Source organism: Oncorhynchus kisutch, linkage group LG6 (assembly GCF_002021735.2).
Source record: "Oncorhynchus kisutch isolate 150728-3 linkage group LG6, Okis_V2, whole genome shotgun sequence".
Taxonomy (NCBI): domain Eukaryota; kingdom Metazoa; phylum Chordata; class Actinopteri; order Salmoniformes; family Salmonidae; genus Oncorhynchus; species Oncorhynchus kisutch.
Genome location: NC_034179.2, coordinates 9,772,081 through 9,791,972, shown reverse-complemented (window position 1 = coordinate 9,791,972; position 19,892 = coordinate 9,772,081). Strand labels below are relative to the sequence as shown.

The 19,892-nt window shown below is 44.3% G+C and overlaps 1 protein-coding gene across 1 annotated transcript in view; it reads left to right on the top strand.

Annotated features, from left to right (window-relative positions):
- Positions 1 to 19,892, top strand: part of hcn1 (hyperpolarization activated cyclic nucleotide-gated potassium channel 1) — a 157,841-nt gene that overhangs the window by 96,258 nt on the left and 41,691 nt on the right. The window contains exon 4 of the mRNA XM_020486876.2: positions 13,033 to 13,251. Within this exon, the coding sequence (XP_020342465.2) occupies positions 13,033 to 13,251 (219 nt within the window). The remainder of the gene's footprint in view (positions 1 to 13,032; positions 13,252 to 19,892) is intronic.

The window sequence follows — 19,892 nt, the reverse complement described above, 5'->3', positions numbered from 1 at the left end:
GGATAGAGGATAGCCATGGAGGATAGAGGATAGCCATGGAGGATAGAGGACAGCCATGGAGGATAGAGGATAGCCATGGAGGATAGAGGATAGCCATGGAGGATAGAGGACAGCCATGGAGGATAGAGGACAGACATGGAGGATAGAGGATAGCCATGGAGGATAGAGGACAGCCATGGAGGATAGAGGACAGACATGGAGGATAGAGGATAGCCATGGAGGATAGAGGACAGCCATGGAGGATAGAGGATAGCCATGGAGGATAGAGGATAGCCATGGAGGATAGAGGATAGCCATGGAGGATAGAGGATAGCCATGGAGGATAGAGGACAGCCATGGAGGATAGAGGATAGCCATGGAGGATAGAGGATAGCCATGGAGGATAGAGGACAGCCATGGAGGATAGAGGATAGCCATGGAGGATAGAGGACAGCCATGGAGGATAGAGGATAGCCATGGAGGATAGAGGATAGCCATGGAGGATAGAGGATAGCCATGGAGGATAGAGGACAGCCATGGAGGATAGAGGACAGACATGGAGGATAGAGGATAGCCATGGAGGATAGAGGACAGCCATGGAGGATAGAGGACAGACATGGAGGATAGAGGATAGCCATGGAGGATAGAGGACAGCCATGGAGGATAGAGGATAGCCATGGAGGATAGAGGATAGCCATGGAGGATAGAGGATAGCCATGGAGGATAGAGGATAGCCATGGAGGATAGAGGATAGCCATGGAGGATAGAGGACAGCCATGGAGGATAGAGGATAGCCATGGAGGATAGAGGACAGCCATGGAGGATAGAGGATAGCCATGGAGGATAGAGGATAGCCATGGAGGATAGAGGACAGCCATGGAGGATAGAGGATAGCCATGGAGGATAGAGGATAGCCATGGAGGATAGAGGACAGCCATGGAGGATAGAGGATAGCCATGGAGGATAGAGGATAGCCATGGAGGATAGAGGATAGCCATGGAGGATAGAGGATAGCCATGGAGGATAGAGGACAGCCATGGAGGATAGAGGATAGCCATGGAGGATAGAGGATAGCCATGGAGGATAGAGGACAGCCATGGAGGATAGAGGATAGCCATGGAGGATAGAGGGTAGCCATGGAGGATAGAGGACAGCCATGGAGGATAGAGGATAGCCATGGAGGATAGAGGATAGCCATGGAGGATAGAGGACAGCCATGGAGGATAGAGGATAGCCATGGAGGATAGAGGATAGCCATGGAGGATAGAGGACAGCCATGGAGGATAGAGGACAGCCATGGAGGATAGAGGACAGCCATGGAGGATAGAGGATAGCCATGGAGGATAGAAATCACTGCCATCTGTAAGCTCATTTTGACTCTCTCTCTCCTCTCTCTCTCTCTCTCTCTCGCTTCTCTCTCTTCTCTCTCTCTCTCTCTCTCTCTCTCTCTCTCTTCTCTCTCTCTCTCTCGCTCTCTCTCTCTGACTGGATTAGTGTGATATTAACATATGGTTTGATGTGTAAACCATTTTAGATTTTCTTTTAACCTCCAGGTCGTAGGAATTCAGATCAGTTACTGTTATGTGGCTCCAGCCATCCAGTCCTAAATGGCACCCTATTCCCTACATAGTGCACTACTTTAGACCAGATCCCTATGGACCCGGGTCAAACGTAGTGCCCTATGTAGGGAATAGGGTGCCATTTCAATCAAATCAAATGTTATTGGTCACATACACATATTTAGCAGATGTTAGTGTAGGTGTAGGGAAATGCTTGTGTTCCTAGCTCCAACAGTGCAGTAATATCTAACAACTCACAACAATACACACACATCTAAAAGTAAAAGAATGGAATTAAGAAAAACATTAGTATTAGGACGAACAATGTCGGAGTGACATAGACTAAAATACAGTAGAATAGAATACAGTATATACATATGAAATGAGTAAAGCAGTATATGTAAACATTATTAAAGTGACTAGTGTTCCCATTATTATAGTGGCCAGTTAGTCTATGTATATGGGGCAGCAGCCTCTAAAGTGCAGGGTTGAGTAACCGGGTGGTAGCCGGCTAGTGATGGTTATTTAATTAACAGTCTGATGGCCTTGAGATAGAAGCTGTTTTTCAGTCTCTCGGCCCCAGCTTTGATGCACCTGTACTGACCTCGCCTTCTGGATGATAGCGGGGTGAACAGGCAGTGGCTCGGTTGGTTGATGTCCTTCATGATCTTTTTGGCCTTCCTGTGACATTGGGTGCTGCAGGTGTCCTGGAGGGAAGGTAGTTTGCCTCCGGTGATGCGTTGGGCAGACCGCACCACCCTCTGGAGAGCCCTGTGGTTGAGGCCGGTGCAGTTGCCGTACCAGGTGGTGTATTGTCCAGAAAGACTGAACATTAGTGAGTAATATACTCGGAAGTGGTGGATGGTGCGCCCGACTCCTGAGTCGGATTAGAAGTCCACTCCGAATACCTCTTCTCCGCCAGCGGCGTCTTGGAGCAGTCTCTGGGATAAGATCAATATGGTCAATAAAAGCAGAGCTGCCATGCCTGTCGGTGCCATCTTAGTATAGTTCTTACTTTAAGTGTCCTCCATGAACAACACCCGGCATTTAAACATGCATCTCATCTCATTAGACCAGAGTGGGGTCAGAGTTTCACATTTTGTTCTTAGTAATAATACAAAATATAACCTAGCATTGGTAATTACGATGACATCTTTAGTGTATTTTCCTATAAGAATATTGTAAGCAGTTTAGTTGGATAAATAAGGGACCTCAAAGGGTTGATGTTTAGTTGGATAAATAAGGGACCTCATAGGCTTGATGTTTAGTTGGATAAATAAGGGACCTCAAAGGGTTGATGTTTAGTTGGATAAATAAGGGACCTCATAGGCTTGATGTTTAGTTGGATAAATAAGGGACCTCATAGGCTTGATGTTTAGTTGGATAAATAAGGGACCTCAAAGGGTTGATGTTTAGTTGGATAAATAAGGGACCTCATAGGGTTGATGTTTAGTTGGATAAATAAGGGACCTCATAGGCTTGATGTTTAGTTGGATAAATAAGGGACCTCAAAGGGTTGATGTTTAGTTGGATAAATAAGGGACCTCATAGGCTTGATGTTTAGTTGGATGAATAAGGGACCTCAGAGGTCTCTATCTGTGGTTAGTGCTGTGCTGCGCTGTGCTGTTCAAAGCTGGCTGTCTGCTTTGTTCACTGCAGTAGCATTACTGTGGACAGTTTGCAATTTGATTATGTAATTGTCAATAAAAAACGAGGAGTGCATCACATTGCTTATAATAATGATGGCGTGTGTGAGAGGGAGAGAGGGAGAGAGAGGGTGGGTGGGTGGGTGGGTGGGGAGAGAGAGAAAGAGAGACAGAGAGACAGAGAGAGAGACGGAGAGAGAGAGAGAGTGTAACGCTCTGGGCGTAGTGGGTGCGAAGTCAGGCGAAGGAAGCAGAGAGTACAGGGAAGTGCTTTTAATTCCACACACGGTGAACATAAGCCACTCCACGAAACACAGGGCGCACAACAAAACAAATGCCCCAAACACGGGGACTCAAACAGTCTGGAGAAAAGCCCACGAACAAAAACCACGTCAACCTCAAAGGTGCACAGTAGCAACACAAAACAATCCTGCACAAAGAGCAGGCGGGCCTACTGGCTAACATAGCCCGACTAATCAGCCTACACACAAAACAATCCCGCACAAAGAGCAGGCGGGCCTACTGGCTAACATAGCCCGACTAATCAGCCTACACACAAAACAGGTGAAACCAATAAACAGAAAGGGGAAAAGGGATCAGTGGCAGCTAGTAGGCCGGTGACGACGACCGCAGAGCGCCACCCGAACAGGAAGGGGAGCCACCTTCGGTAGGAGTCGTGACAAGGAGAGAGAGAGAGAGAAGGAGAGAGAGAGAGAGAGAGAGAGAGAGAGAGAGAGAGAGAGAGAGACAGAGAGAGAGAGAGAGAGAGAGAAAGAGACAGATGGAGATAGAGAGAGAGAGAGACAGAGAGAGAGACAGAGACAGAGACAGAGACAGAGACAGAGACAGAGACAGAGAGACAGAGAGTGAGAGACAGAGTGGTATGATCCTGTTTGATGTAATATGTCAAGATTCAGATCTTTGACATACTATTATAGTAGGGTACAGTATGTGTTAGGATAAATACAAATAGCATCAAGGTCAGTTGATTACATGTGATGCCAATCTGCCAATATCATATGATACATTATTATGACACTACATTTTCCTGCATTTTATAATTTTATTGGTTAATTCATAACATTATATCCACTGCTCCAACTTGAAACAATTCTACGATGCTACAGTGTTACATTCATTATCTTTCAAAACGGTGTTGCATTTATTCATCTGCTCAAGCTCTTCTCTCCAGGAATTCCCCTGTCTTTAGGATCTGATGCCTGCTGGTTGGCATTCCCCCGACTTTAGGATCTGATGCCTGCTGATCAGCATTCCCCTGTCTGTAGGATCGGATGCCTGCTAGTCGGCATTCCCCTGGCTTTAGGATCTGATGCCTGCTGGTCGGCATTCCCCTGTCTTTAGGATCTGATGCCTGCTGGTCGGCATTCCCCTGGCTTTAGGATCTGATGCCTGCAGCTCGGCATTCCCCTGTCTTTAGGATCTGATGCCTGCTGGTCGGCATTCCCCTGTCTTTAGGATCTGATGCCTGCTTGTCGGCATTCCCCTGGCTTTAGGATCTGATACCTGCAGCTCGGCATTCCCCTGTCTTTAGGATCTGATGCCTGCTGGTCGGCATTCCCCTGTCTTTAGGATCTGATGCCTGCTGGTTGGCATTCCCCTGTCTTTAGGATCTGATGCCTGCTGGTCGGCATTCCCCTGTCTTTAGGATCTGATGCCTGCTGGTTGGCATTCCCCTGGCTTTAGGATCTGATGCCTGCAGCTCGGCATTCCGCTGTCTTTAGGACCTGATGCCTGCTGCTCGGCATTCCCTTGGCTTTAGGAACTGATGCCTGCTGGTCGGCATTCCCCTGGCTTTCGGATCTGATGCCTGCTGCTCGGCATTCCCCTGGCTTTAGGATCTGATCCCTGCTGCTCGGCATTCTCCTGGCTTTAGGATCTGATGCCTGCTGGTCGGCATTCCCCTGTCTTTAGGATCTGATGCCTGCTGGTTGGCATTCCCCTGGCTTCATTTAATACACATCCATGACAAAGTGTTTTTGTTCTGTTTTCACCAGCACCTGAACACACGTGAATACACATGAACATACATGAACATACATGAACACACGTGAACACACATGAACAAACATGAATACATGTGAACATACATGAACAAACATTAGCACACGTTAAGACATACACAATATACAGTAAATATCAGCCCCCCCATTACAACAAGCACAATCACACAGTACACACGTGAAGGAGCTGTTTGGCTTGTTTCTCATGTACGAGTTGTGTCTCTATACAGTATAGTTCAGTATGCATGCTGTGCTCCTTACTAACCCCCCAGAGGAAGATGTGCTGCTGCACTGGTGACTAATCTTTGCCATGGTGGCTTTGACTTCGTAACATCTGTTTGAAGAAGAGGACCGAGGTGCAGCGTGGTACGTGTTCGTGATTTTTAATCAAATGGAACACTAGAACGAAAAATAACAAAGGGGAACAAACGAAACAGTTCTGTCTGGTGCAGACACACAAAACAGAAAATAACTACCCACAGGACACAGGTGGGAAAGGCTACCTAAGTATGGTTCTCAATCAGAGTCAACGACAGACAGCTGCCTCTGATTGAGAACCACACCCGGCCAAACACACAGAAATAGAAAACATAGAACACAAAACATAGAATGCCCACCCCAACTCACACCCTGACCAAACCAAAATAGAGACATAAAAAGGATCTCTAAGGTCGGGGCGTGACAGACTTGTTCCCCATGCAGCTGAGTGCATACTCATATACATACACGCATATACATCCTGATTGGCTGCCATAACGGTTAAAACTACAACATTTAAACCCAAAAATAGATGTTTTCTCTGTGAGATTAACCTATATAAATAAAAGGTTAGTTTAATATATTTTTTAACGTAATTCAACATAGTTATACCACTGCACTCTTCAGCGTTGAGTCTCAACATGTAGTCTCCTGATGTACCTTACTGTTGCTGCAAATATCAATCGATCAAATGTATTTATAAAGCTATTTTTATTTATGTGTTTATCAGCAATTGTCACAAAGTACTTATACATTGTGGAAATGAAAATGTTCTTGTCAGGATTCATATCATACCTTAATATCATACCTTAATATCATACCTTAATATCGTACCTTAATATCATACCTTAATATCATACCTTAATATCATACCTTAATATCATACCTTAATATCATACCTTAATATCATACCTGAATATCATACCTTAATATCATACCTTAATATCATACCTTAATATCATACCTTATATCATACCTTAATATCATACCTTAATATCATACCTTAATATCATACCTTAATATCATACCTTAATATCATACCTTAATATCATACCTTAATATCATACCTTAATATACATTCATTCTATCATCGGCTGATGCAAATCTGACTCAAAAAGTGAAAGTGCAGAGTCCACCCATCTCAGTTAGGTGTCCTTATGAGAACAGTGTGTCTAATTTATCAGGTAATATTCTCCTCAATCTGTGAAAGAAACAACTAATCATTATAGAGATTAGATTACATATTAATAGATTAGTCAGTGGGGAAGATCATTTGGAGATCATTTTGCTGTAAATGTACCATTTTACGGAAATGTGATCTTCATGATGGATGCTCTGATAAAAAAAATAAAAAAAAGACAGGACTGTAGCACAGAGCAGCACATAACAAGACAACAGCAGGAAAAGACAGGACTGTAGCACAGAGCAGCACATAACAAGACAATAGCAGGAATGGACAGGACTGTAGCACAGAGCAACACATAACAAGACAACAGCAGGAATGGACAGGACTGTAGCACAGAGCAGCACATAACAAGACAACAGCAGGAATGGACAGGACTGTAGCACAGAGCAACACATAACAAGACAACAGCAGGAATGGACAGGACTGTAGCACAGAGCAACACATAACAAGACAACAGCAGGAAAAGACAGGACTGGGTCATAAAACAACCTGCTACAGGTGGAGGGGGGGGGCAGAGAACAGAGAAATATAAACTACAACAAATCAGATTGTATTTGTCACATTGCGCCGAATACAACAGGTACAGTGAAATACTGAATACAACAGGTACAGTGAAATACTGAATACAACAGGTACAGTGAAATACTGAATACAACAGGTACAGTGAAATACTGAATACAACAGGTACAGTGAAATACTGAATACAAGAGGTAGAAATTACAGTGAAATTCATACTTACAAGCCCTTAAACAAAAATGCAGTTTTAAGAAAAAATACTTTAAAAAATATATATACATACCGTAGGGCAAAAAAGTATTTAGTCAGCCAGCAATTGTGCAATTGCACCTGTTTGAACATGTTATCAGTATAAAAGACACCTGTCCACAACCTCAAACAGTCACACTCCAAACTCCATTTTGTCTGTCATAGTTGAAGTGTACCTATGATGAAAATTACAGGCCAATCTCATCTTTTTAAGTGGGAGAACTTGCACAATTGGTGGCAGACTAAATTCTGTTTTGCCCCACTGTATATATATATATATATATATATATATATATAATAATACATATATATATAAGTAACAAATACTTAAAGAGCAGCAGTAAAATAACAACAGTGAGGTTATATACAGGGGGGTACTGGTACAGAGTCAGTACTGTGTGATGCATCAAACACATCCAACCTCTGGCTTGTTGCCTCCTGATGCTGTCGTCAGACATTGGTAGGTAGCATACAAGACAACAGCAGGAAAAGACAGAACACAGATGGTCAATTATAAGACAGGATGGGACAGCATGGGTGGTATAACTAGAACAGAACAGTCTGAGACAGTAGGGATGGGATAGCATGGGTGGTATAACTAGAACAGAACAGTCTGAGACAGTAGGGATGGGATAGCATGGGTGGTATAACTAGAACAGAACATTCTGAGACAGTAGGGATGGGACAGCATGGGTGGTATAACTAGAACAGAACATTCTGAGACAGTAGGGATGGGATAGCATGAGTGGTATAACTAGAACAGAACACTGGTCAATCAAAATCAAGTCAAATGTTATTGATCACATACACATATTTAGCATTTAGTTATTGTGGGCATAGTGAAAAGCTTGTGTTCCTAGCTCCAACAGTGCAGTAATATCAATTCAGAACAATACACATATTTAAAAGTAAAATCATGAAATGAATCATTGTAGAAATATTAAGATGAACAATAGTATGTACAGTATATATATATATATATATGTATGTGTGATGGGATGTATAGACATTATGGACATTATGTGGATAGAATATGTAGTATATCTGAAGAATAGAATAGTATATGTACAGCAATAGTTAAATAGGATGAACTTGACTAGAATACAGTATATACATATGAAGTGGGTAAAACAGTATGTAAACATTACCAAAGTGACCAGTGTTCCATTATTAAAGTGACCAGTGTTCCATTATTAAAGTGACCAGTGTTCCATTATTAAAGTGACCAGTGTTCCATTATTAAAGCGACCAGTGTTCCATTATTAAAGCGACCAGTGTTCCATTATTAAAGTGACCAGTGTTCCATTATTAAAGTGACCAGTGTTCCATTATTAAAGTGACCAGTGTTCCATTATTAAAGTGACCAGTGTTCCATTATTAAAGTGACCAGTGTTCCTTGTCTATGTACATAGGGCAGCAGTTGGAATGGGACCACATGGGTGTTATAACTAGTACAGAACAGTGAGATCTATCATCATCAGACAGCAGGAGTCTATGACACAGAAGGGGGTAAACTAATGATTAATAGCAGTGTTCTAAAGATGTATGGGTAGTTCTTTTTATGAAGTGTTCTGTTGGAATGCTTTCTCAGCAGTTTTAGAGAGAGAGAGAGAGGGGGGGGGAAGAGAGAGAGAGAGAGAGAGAGAGAGGGGGGGAAGAGAGAGAGAGAGAGAGAGAGAGAGAGAGAGAGAGAAGGACTCAGAGAGAGAGAGAGAGAGAAGGACTCAGAGAGAGAGAGAGAGAAAGAGAGAGGGGGGGGAAGAGAGAGAGAGAGAGAGAGAAAGAGAGAGGGGGGAAGAGAGAGAGAAAGAGAGGGAAGGACTCAGAGAGAGAGAGAGAGAGAGAGAGGGGGGGGGGGGGGGAAGAGAGAGAGAGAGAGAGAGGGGGGAAGAGAGAGAGAGAGAGAGAAAGAGAGAGGGGGGGAAGAGAGAGAGAGAGAGAGAAAGAGAGAGGGGGGGAAGAGAGAGAGAGAGAGAGAGAGAGAAGGACTCAGAGAGAGAGAGAGGGGGGGAAGAGAGAGAGAGAGAAAGAGAGAGAAAGAGAGAGGGGGGGAAGAGAGAGAGAGAGAAAGAGAGAGAAGGACTCAGAGAGAGAGAGAGAGAGAGGAGCGTTAATTGGAGGAGTCAGCAAGTCAGGAGGAGCAACAACAAGGGCCTGTACCAGGGAGCTGTCACATCCGTCTTCCAAATGGAGCTTACTGTAGGTGCCTTGCCGGGAGACACAGAGTGTCCCAAATGGTACGCTAACACCTTTGGAGTGCACTACTTTTAGGGCTCTGATCAAAAGTAATGCACGTATCATTTAGCTCTACTTCTGATTTGTATGTTGTATTTATTTCATAAAATGGACAAATTGAAGTCTTCAAGGTTAGTGGCTTGCAGCAGGCTGGGATTTATGCTCTGAGAAAGTAGTGTAGGGAAGCTAAGACTGGGTTCAGTGTTTCGTGTTTCGCATTGTGGTCGCAGACAAAATGGTAAAGGGGTCCAAAAGGCCATGGTTCAAATACGATGGACTTCACATTCCAGACAATACTCTGAAGGCTAATATCTACATCCTTAGACTGGTATTACATGTTACATTGCTTTCAGAATGATAGAACATCTATGATTAAAAAGTACTTAACAGTATAACCTTATCCGATCTATCAGTTTATCCTATCTTTGAGCTTGTCCTATCTATCAGTTTATCCTATCTATCAATGTATCCTGTCTATCAGTTTATCCTATCTATATCAGTTTATCCTATCTTTGAGCTTGTCCTATATATCAGTTTATCCTATCTATCAATGTATCCTGTCTATCAGTTTATCCTATCTATATCAGTTTATCCTATCTATCAGTTTATCATGTCTATCAGCTTATCCTATCTATCAGTTTATCATGTATATTAGCTTATCCTGTCTATCCGTTTATCCTATCTATCAGTTTATCATATCTGTCAACTTATCCCATCTATCAATGTATCCTATCTATCAGCTTTTCCTATCTGTCAGTTTATTCTACCTATCAGTTTATCCCATCTATGATCTATTAGTTTATCCTATCTATCAGTTTATCGTGTCTATTAGCTTATCCTATCTATCAGCTTATCATGTATATTAGCTTATCCTGTCTATCAGCTTATCCTATCTATCAGTTTATCATGTATATTAGCTTATCCTGTCTATCAGTTTATCCTATCTATCAGTTTATCCTATCTGTCAACTTATCCCATCTATCAATATATCCTATCTATCAGCTTTTCCTATCTGTCAGTTTATTCTACCTATCAGTTTATCCCATCTATGATCTATTAGTTTATCCTATCTATCAGTTTATCGTGTCTATTAGCTTATCCTATCTATCAGCTTATCCTATCTATCAGCTTATCGTGTCTATCAGTTTATCATGTATTCGCTTATCCTATCTATCAGCTTATCCTGTCTATCAGCTTATCCTATCTATCCGTTTATCCTGTCTATCAGCTAATCCTATCTATCAGCTTATCCTGTCTATCAGTTTATGCTATCTATCAGCTTATCCTGTCTGTCAGCTTATCATATCCATCAGCGTATCATGTATATTAGCTTATCCTATCTATCAGCTTATCCTATCTATCAGCTTATCCTGTCTATCAGCTTATCCTATCTATCATCTTATCCTGTCTATCAGCGTATCCTATCTATCAGCTTATCCTATCTATCAGCTTATCCTGTCTATCAGCTTATCATGTATATTAGCGTATCCTGTCTATCAGTTTATCCTATCTATCAGTTTATCCTATCTATCAGCTTATCCTATCTGTCAACTTGTCCCATCTATCCATTTATCCTATCTATCAGCTTTTCCTATCTGTCAGTTTATTCTGCCTATCATCTTATCCTATCTATGATCTATTAGTTTATCCTATCTATCAGTTTATCATGTCTATTAGCTTATCCTATCTATCAGCGTATCCTATCGATCAGCTTATCCTGTCTATCAGCTTATCCTATCTATCAGCTTATCATGTATATTAGCGTATCCTGTCTATTAGCTTATCATGTCTATTAGCTTATCCTATCTATCAGCTTATCATGTATATTAGCTTGTCCTATCTATCAGTGTATCATGTATATCAGCTTATCCTATCTATCAGTTTATCATGTATATTAGCTTGTCCTATCTATCAGTGTATCATGTATATCAGCTTATCCTATCTATCAGTTTATCATGTATATTAGCTTGTCCTATCTATCAGTGTATCATGTATATCAGCTTATCCTATCTATCAGTTTATCATGTATATTAGCTTGTCCTATCTATCAGTGTATCATGTATATCAGCTTATCCTATCTATCAGCTTATCATGTATATTAGCTTGTCCTATCTATGCAGACCAATGTGCCAGATGTGTATGCTAGCCTAGGCCTTGCTCCAGCAGGTGACACTGTATCTGCGCTGAATCATGGTGCCTTGGCCCTGACAGCACCTCTCTGCTCCACACTCCCATTAAAGTACTTGTGATAATCATCCCTGATAAGGGCTGCTTCCCAAAGGCACCCTATTCCCTATATCGGCCCTGGTCAAAAGTAGTGTACTATGTAGGGAATAGGGTGCCATTTGAGATAAAAATGAGAGGAGGCAGGAAGCAGAATCCAGGCCAGTCCTTTCCCCTCGACTCTCTGCTTCCTTCATCCACCACTATGAACTGAAGGATTCCTATTGGCCGAAGACAAACCATAAATCAACTCTTCCGAAGTAATAGATGTTGATCAGCACCACTTCCAGATATCAATTGTTATAGAACTTGTGGCCAATGAGGGGGAGGGGGGTGGTTTAGGTAGCACGCGCTCCAGCAGGTGTATCTCACTGATCATCCCTAAAGCCAACACCTCATTTGGCCGCCTTTCGATCCAGTTCTCTGCTGCCTGTGACTGGAACGAATTGCAAAAATCGCTGAAGTTGGAGACTTTTATCTCCCTCACCAACTTCAAACATCTGCTATCTGAGCAGCTAACCGATCGCTGCAGCTGTACATAGTCCATCGGTAAATAGCCCACACAATTTTACCTACCTCATCCCCATACTGTGTATATTTATTTACCTTTCTGCTCTTTTGCACACCAATATCTCTACCTGTACATGACCATCTGATCATTTATCACTCCAGTGTTAATCTGCTAAATTGTAATTATTCGCCTACCTCCTCATGCCTTTTGCACACAATGTATATAGACTCTCTGTGTTATTGACTTGTTAATTTTTTACTCCATGTGTAACTCTGTGTTGTCTGTTCACACTGCTATGCTTTATCTTGGCCAGGTCGCAGTTGTGAATGAGAGCTTGTTCTCAACTAGCCTACCTGGTTAAATAAAGGTGTTCTCAACTAGCCTACCTGGTTAAATAAATGTGTTCTCAACTAGCCTACCTGGTTAAATAAAGGTGAAATAAAATAAATAGAAATAAAAGGTACTCTGTGAGTGTGACATGCCCAGCATTAAGGCTATGTTGGCAGGATGTTCAATGGAGCATCAAAAAGAAAGAGCTTCCTGTCTCTCTGCGGTCGGACATCTTCCACAAGCCTGCGGTAATTCCCCCCTCCCGCCTTCTGTCTCCCTCTCTCCGTGTCTTCCCCTTCTTCCTTTCTCTCCCCTGCAGAATGACTCGTGGGGTAAGCAGTACTCGTACGCACTCTTCAAGGCCATGAGTCACATGCTGTGTATCGGGTACGGCGCCCGGGCTCCCGTCAGCATGTCCGACCTGTGGATCACCATGCTCAGTATGATCGTGGGCGCCACCTGCTACGCCATGTTCGTGGGTCACGCCACCGCTCTCATCCAATCACTGGACTCGTCCCGCAGGCAGTACCAAGAGAAGGTACAGTAGTTCAGACTGTTATGTAACGTAATACAATTATATAATGTCATGTTTTTTATTATTATCCTTATGTTTTAATTATCAATCGACTCAATATTTTGGTACACCTGTTTTGGTTTACCATGTTTTGTTGTCCTCATTTTCGTCATAATGTAAGTGAAGTATTATTTTCTGAGCTTTTATATTTGATCTAAACGGATAATGCTTATTTCTCCCAGGTAGATTAGGCCTCTGCTTTAGGGGTTGTGTAAAGCACTCACAAATGATAATACCCCCCCTGCTCACTGGCTCTGAAAGAGGATTTCCAAAAGCCCCCGCGGATCCCAAATAACCCCTGGGGTTGAAGAGGTTCCCAGACAGAACGACATGTTTGGGATGTTCTGGATCGACGTGTACTATGACTGTATCCTTTATGACACCCTATTTTCTACATAATGCATCTCTGGTCTAAAGTAGTGCACTATGTTGGGAATAGGGTACCATCTCTGGTCTAAAGTAGTGCACTATGTTGGGAATAGGGTACCATCTCTGGTCTAAAGTAGTGCACTATGTTGGGAATAGGGTGCCATTTGGGACGCAATCCATCACTGTTTGGGTGCTTTTAGGGAACACTTTGAGGGGAGGTTCTGTAATCTAGATCAGCCCCTGGATATTGTCGGGAACTGGAACACACTGTCATACACATCGATCCAGAGCATACCGAACATGCTCAATGGTTGACATGTCTGGTGACTATGCAGGCCATGAAAAACTGGGAAATGTTCAGCTTTTCAGGAATTGTATACAGATCCTTGCAACATGAGGCTGTGCTGAAACATGACTTGAAGGCGACGGATAAATGGCATGACAATGGGCCTCAGGATCTCGTCACAGTATCTCTGTGCATTCAAATTGTCCTCAATAAAATGCAACTGTGTTCGTTGTTTGTAGCTTATGCCTGCCCATGCCATAACCCCACCGCCACCATGGGGCACTCTATTCACAACGTTGACATCAGCAAACAGCTTCCCCACACGACGCCATACACGCGATCTGCAGTTGAGAGGTCGGTTGGGCGCACTGCCAAATTCTCTAAAACGACGTTGGAGGTGGCTTATGGTACATGAATGAACATTAAATTATCTGGCAACAGCTGTGGTGGACATTGCTGCAGTCAGCATGCCAATTGCACGCTCCCTCAAAACTTCAGACATCTGTGGCGTTGTGTCGTGTGACAAAACTGCACATTTTAGAATGGCCTTTTAGTGTCCCCAGGACAAGGTGCATCTGTGTACTGATCATGCTGTTTAATCAGCTTCTTGATATGCCACACCTGTCAGGTGGATGGATTATCTTGGCGTATTTTATTTCAGATCTTGAAACATAGTGAGATAATCACTACCTATATTTATAGATCGCCAACTAATCTATCTAAGGATCAGATTCAGGACAGATAAATACAGTGCCTTGCGAAAGTATTCGGCCCCCTTGAACTTTGCGACCTTTTGCCACATTTCAGGCTTCAAACATAAAGATATAAAACTGTATTTTTTTGTGAAGAATCAACAACAAGTGCGACACAATCATGAAGTAGAACGACATTTATTGGATATTTCAAACTTTTTTAACAAATCAAAAACTGAAAGATTGGGCGTGCAAAATTATTCAGCCCCTTTACTTTCAGTGCAGCAAACTCTCTCCAGAAGTTCAGTGAGGATCTCTGAATGATCCAATGTTGACCTAAATGACTAATGATGATAAATACAATCCACCTGTGTGTAATCAAGTCTCCGTATAAATGCACCTGCACTGTGATAGTCTCAGAGGTCCGTTAAAAGCGCAGAGAGCATCATGAAGAACAAGGAACACACCAGGCAGGTCCGAGATACTGTTGTGAAGAAGTTTAAAGCCGGATTTGGATACAAAAAGATTTCCCAAGCTTTAAACATCCCAAGGAGCACTGTGCAAGCGATAATATTGAAATGGAAGGAGTATCAGACCACTGCAAATCTACCAAGACCTGGCCGTCCCTCTAAACTTTCAGCTCATACAAGGAGAAGACTGATCAGAGATGCAGCCAAGAGGCCCATGATCACTCTGGATGAACTGCAGAGATCTACAGCTGAGGTGGGAGACTCTGTCCATAGGACAACAATCAGTTGTATATTGCACAAATCTGGCCTTCATGGAAGAGTGGCAAGAAGAAAGCCATTTCTTAAAGATATGCATAAAAAGTGTTGTTTAAAGTTTGCCACAAGCCACCTGGGAGACACACCAAACATGTGGAAGAAGGTGCTCTGGTCAGATGAAACCAAAATTGAACTTTTTGGCAACAATGCAAAACGTTATGTTTGGCATAAAAGCAACACAGCTCATCACCCTGAACACAACATCCCCACTGTCAAACATGGTGGTGGCAGCATCATGGTTTGGGCCTGCTTTTCTTCAGCAGGGACAGGGAAGATGGTTAAAATTGATGGGAAGATGGATGGAGCCAAATACAGGACCATTCTGGAAGAAAACCTGATGGAGTCTGCAAAAGACCTGAGACTGGGACGGAGATTTGTCTTCCAACAAGACAATGATCCAAAACATAAAGCAAAATCTACAATGGAATGGTTCAAAAATAAACATATCCAGGTGTTAGAATGGCCAAGTCAAAGTCCAGACCTGAATCCAATCGAGAATCTGTGGAAAGAACTGAAAACTGCTGTTCACAAATGCTCTCCATCCAACCTCACTGAGCTCAAGCTGTTTTGCAAGGAGGAATGGGAAAAAATGTCAGTCTCTCGATGTGCAAAACTGATAGAGACATACCCCAAGCGACTTACAGCTGTAATCGCAGCAAAAGGTGACGCTACAAAGTATTAACTTAAGGGGGCTGAATATATATATATTTTTTTCAGTTTTTGATTTGTTAAAAAAGTTTGAAATATCCAATAAATGTCGTTCCACTTCATGATTGTGTTCCACTTGTTGTTGATTCTTCACAAAAAAATACAGTTTTATATCTTTATGTTTGAAGCCTGAAATGTGGCAAAAGGTCGCAAAGTTCAAGGGGGCTGAATACTTTCGCAAGGCACTGTATAGGTAGCCATCATAACCTGTACTGATCCTGACCCTCGGGTAGATCTTCTCACCATGGGTAAAGAAACAAAGTCATGAACTGTAGGCTCACCTCTATTCCATCAGTTCCCTTATCTTCGCTACCTTATTGTTTCTCTGGGTTGTATTTTATGGTTTTATATTATAAATCCTACAGACATTTTCATTCTGATCAATAACCAATTGATCAGTTGACTGATAGGTTTGGTATGGCTTTTTCCACCATAAATTACACAGATGAACATTTTTCATTTTCAACAGTAAAATATTGTCGGGAATTTGTAAATGCATCAATTCACACACACACACACACACACACACACACACACACACACACACACACACACACACACACACACACACACACACACACACACACACACACACACACATCAATTACCCTGTCCAGTTTAGCCTGTCTGCCTGCCTGCCTGCCTATTGTTCATTATCACTTGAAGACACCTCGTTGCTAGGCAGAGCAGAGTCACCTTGGACGTGACAATGACGAGGCAAAGACAAATTGACAAAGCAGTTTATTTTTTATTTACATCCACCTCCTAAAAGCATCAGCCGTTATCGTTTATTGAAATATGATGTCAGTCTGACCTTGCTAGATTATAAATCCCATGGTCAATAACAGATAGACAAGTTATTAAAGACAGACAGACACACACACACACACACACACACAAAACAATTACCCTGTCTGTGTTAGCCTGTCTGCCTGCCTGCGTGACTGCTGCAGCCTTATCACCTGAGGACACCTCGTTGCTAGGCAGAGCAGAGTCAAAAAGACATTGGTTTCATCCCAGATTGTATTCATATAGTTACCTTCTTTTGACCAGGGTCCATAGGGCTGTAAAGAGAATACTGTGCCAAATGGGATTGAAATGGGTTTGTTTTTGTTCATTAATTAGTGATGGGCCATATAGCCTAACAATCATATCTCGATTCACAATATATATATTGTATATATATATATTATGTAGAGAGAGAGAGAAGTATAAGCTTTGTTACACAATTAAAGGTCATATTGTATGTATTTGAAATGGTCAAATCATATACACTGCATTTCAAACAGTCAGGAATAATCTAATGAATTCAGGGCTTGTGAAATTATATCTAGGCTAAATATAAGTCTTCCACAACGATAAGACCCACTAATAATTTAATAATTTAATCAAAATAGTTTAAACTGCTTTTTTTTGCAATAATCACTGACCTGGCATCCAAGTGTTTCTATGAAAGTGCCCTTTTTGATACAAATGTAACCAGAACCAGGGGGAGGCTTGGTGTCAGAGGGAGGGGCTTGGTGTCAGGGGGAGGCTAGGTGTCAGGGGGAGGGGCTTGGTGTCAGGGGGAGGGGCTTGGTGTCAGGGGGGAGGGGCTAGGTGTCAGGAGGAGAGCCTTGGTTTCAGAGGGAGGGGCTTGGTGTCAGGGGGAGTGGCTAGGTGTCAGGGGGAGGGGCTTGGTGTCAGGAGGAGGGGCTAGGTGTCAGGAGGAGAGCCTTTGTTTCAGAGGGAGGGGCTTGGTGTCAGGGGGAGGGGCTTGGTGTCAGGGGGAGGGGCTATGTGTCAGGAGGAGAGCCTTTGTTTCAGAGGGAGGGGCTTGGTGTCAGGGGGAGGGGCTAGGTGTCAGGTGGAGGGGCTAGTTGTCAGGTGGAGAGCCTTGGTTTCAGGGGGAGGGGCTTGGTGTCAGGGGGAGGGTAAGTGTCACGGGGAGAGGCTTGGTGTCAGGGGGAGGGGCTTGGTGTCAGGGGGAGGGGCACACAACACAGATGGCGTAAAGGAGACGAGACCAGAAAGACTCTTCTTGTGATACAGGCCGACCGTAGGAAATGTTCATATACAACACAGAATATATCACTTCCATTGTCCATAGAACACATCTAACCATGTGAAGATCACACAATGACGATCACTAGCTAGCTATATAATATCAGTTGAATCAGCTAGATAATCCTGAAACTTTTCCTGTGAAAGATTGTATTATTTGGAACTGTAAGAACATTATTAATGATCTAGAATAGCCACACCGGTCGGTCTCACGGTCACACCGGTCAGTCTCATGGCCACACCGGTCGGTCTCACAGCCACACCACACCGGTCGGTCTCACGGCCACACCGGTCGGTCTCACGGTCACACCGGTCAGTCTCACGGTCACACCGGTCGGTCTCACAGCCACACCACACCGGTCGGTCTCACGGCCACACCGGTCGGTCTCACAGCCACACCGGTCGGTCTCACGGTCACACCGGTCGGTCTCACAGCCACACCACACCGGTCGGTCTCACGGCCACACCGGTCGGTCTCACAGCCACACCGGTCGGTCTCACGGTCACACCGGTCGGTCTCACGGCCACACCGGTCAGTCTCACAGCTACACCTGTCGGTCTCACGGCCACACTGTCGGTCTCACGGCCACACCGGTCGGTCTCACGGCCACACCGGTCGGTCTCACGGCCACACCGGTCGGTCTCACGGCCACACCACACCGGTCGGTCTCACAGCCACACCGGTCGGTCTCACGGCCACACCGGTCGGTCTCACAGCCACACCACACCGGTCGGTCTCACGGCCACACCGGTCGGTCTCACAGCCACACCGGTCGGTCTCACGGTCACACCGGTCGGTCTCACGGCCACACCGGTCAGTCTCACAGCTACACCGGTCGGTCTCACGGCCACACTGTCGGTCTCACGGCCACACCGGTCGGTTTCACGGCCACACCACACCGGTCGGTCTCACGGTCACACCGGTCGGTCTCACGGCCACACCGGTCGGTCTCACGGCCACACCGGTCGGTCTCACGGCCACACCACACCGGTCGGTCTCACAGCCACACCGGTCGGTCTCACGGCCACACCGGTCGGTCTCACAGCCACACCACACCGGTCGGTCTCACAGCCACACCGGTCGGTCTCACGGCCACACCGGTCGGTCTCACAGCCACACCACACCGGTCAGTCTCACGGCCACACCGGTCGGTCTCACAGCCACACCGGTCGGTCTCACGGTCACACCGGTCGGTCTCACGGCCACACCGGTCAGTCTCACAGCTACACCGGTCGGTCTCACGGCCACACTGTCGGTCTCACGGCCACACCGGTCGGTTTCACGGCCACACCACACCGGTCGGTCTCACGGTCACACCGGTCGGTCTCACGGCCACAAAGGTCGGTCTCACGGCCACACCGGTCGGTCTCACAGCCACACCACACCGGTCGGTCTCACGGCCACACTGTCGGTCTCACGGCCACACCGGTCGGTCTCACGGCCACAGCCCTGCTCAGATCAGAGATCACAGAGCCACTGTCTCAAGGGCTTTTCACACTAATGAGCCGAACTGAGCCAAACCAAACAGTAAGGAGCTCTCCTGGTTACACATCTACCATAGTTGCTGTAACCGTACTGGAAAGGACAATGTGAAATAATCTATCAGAGCCAGCACAGTTTGGTCTGGGATCGGGGCAATGGTTTGAACAGGGTACCAGTGTAGGAGGGCACAGAGATGCATAGGCCATCTGATAAAATAGAACAGCCCTGCCCAGGACCTT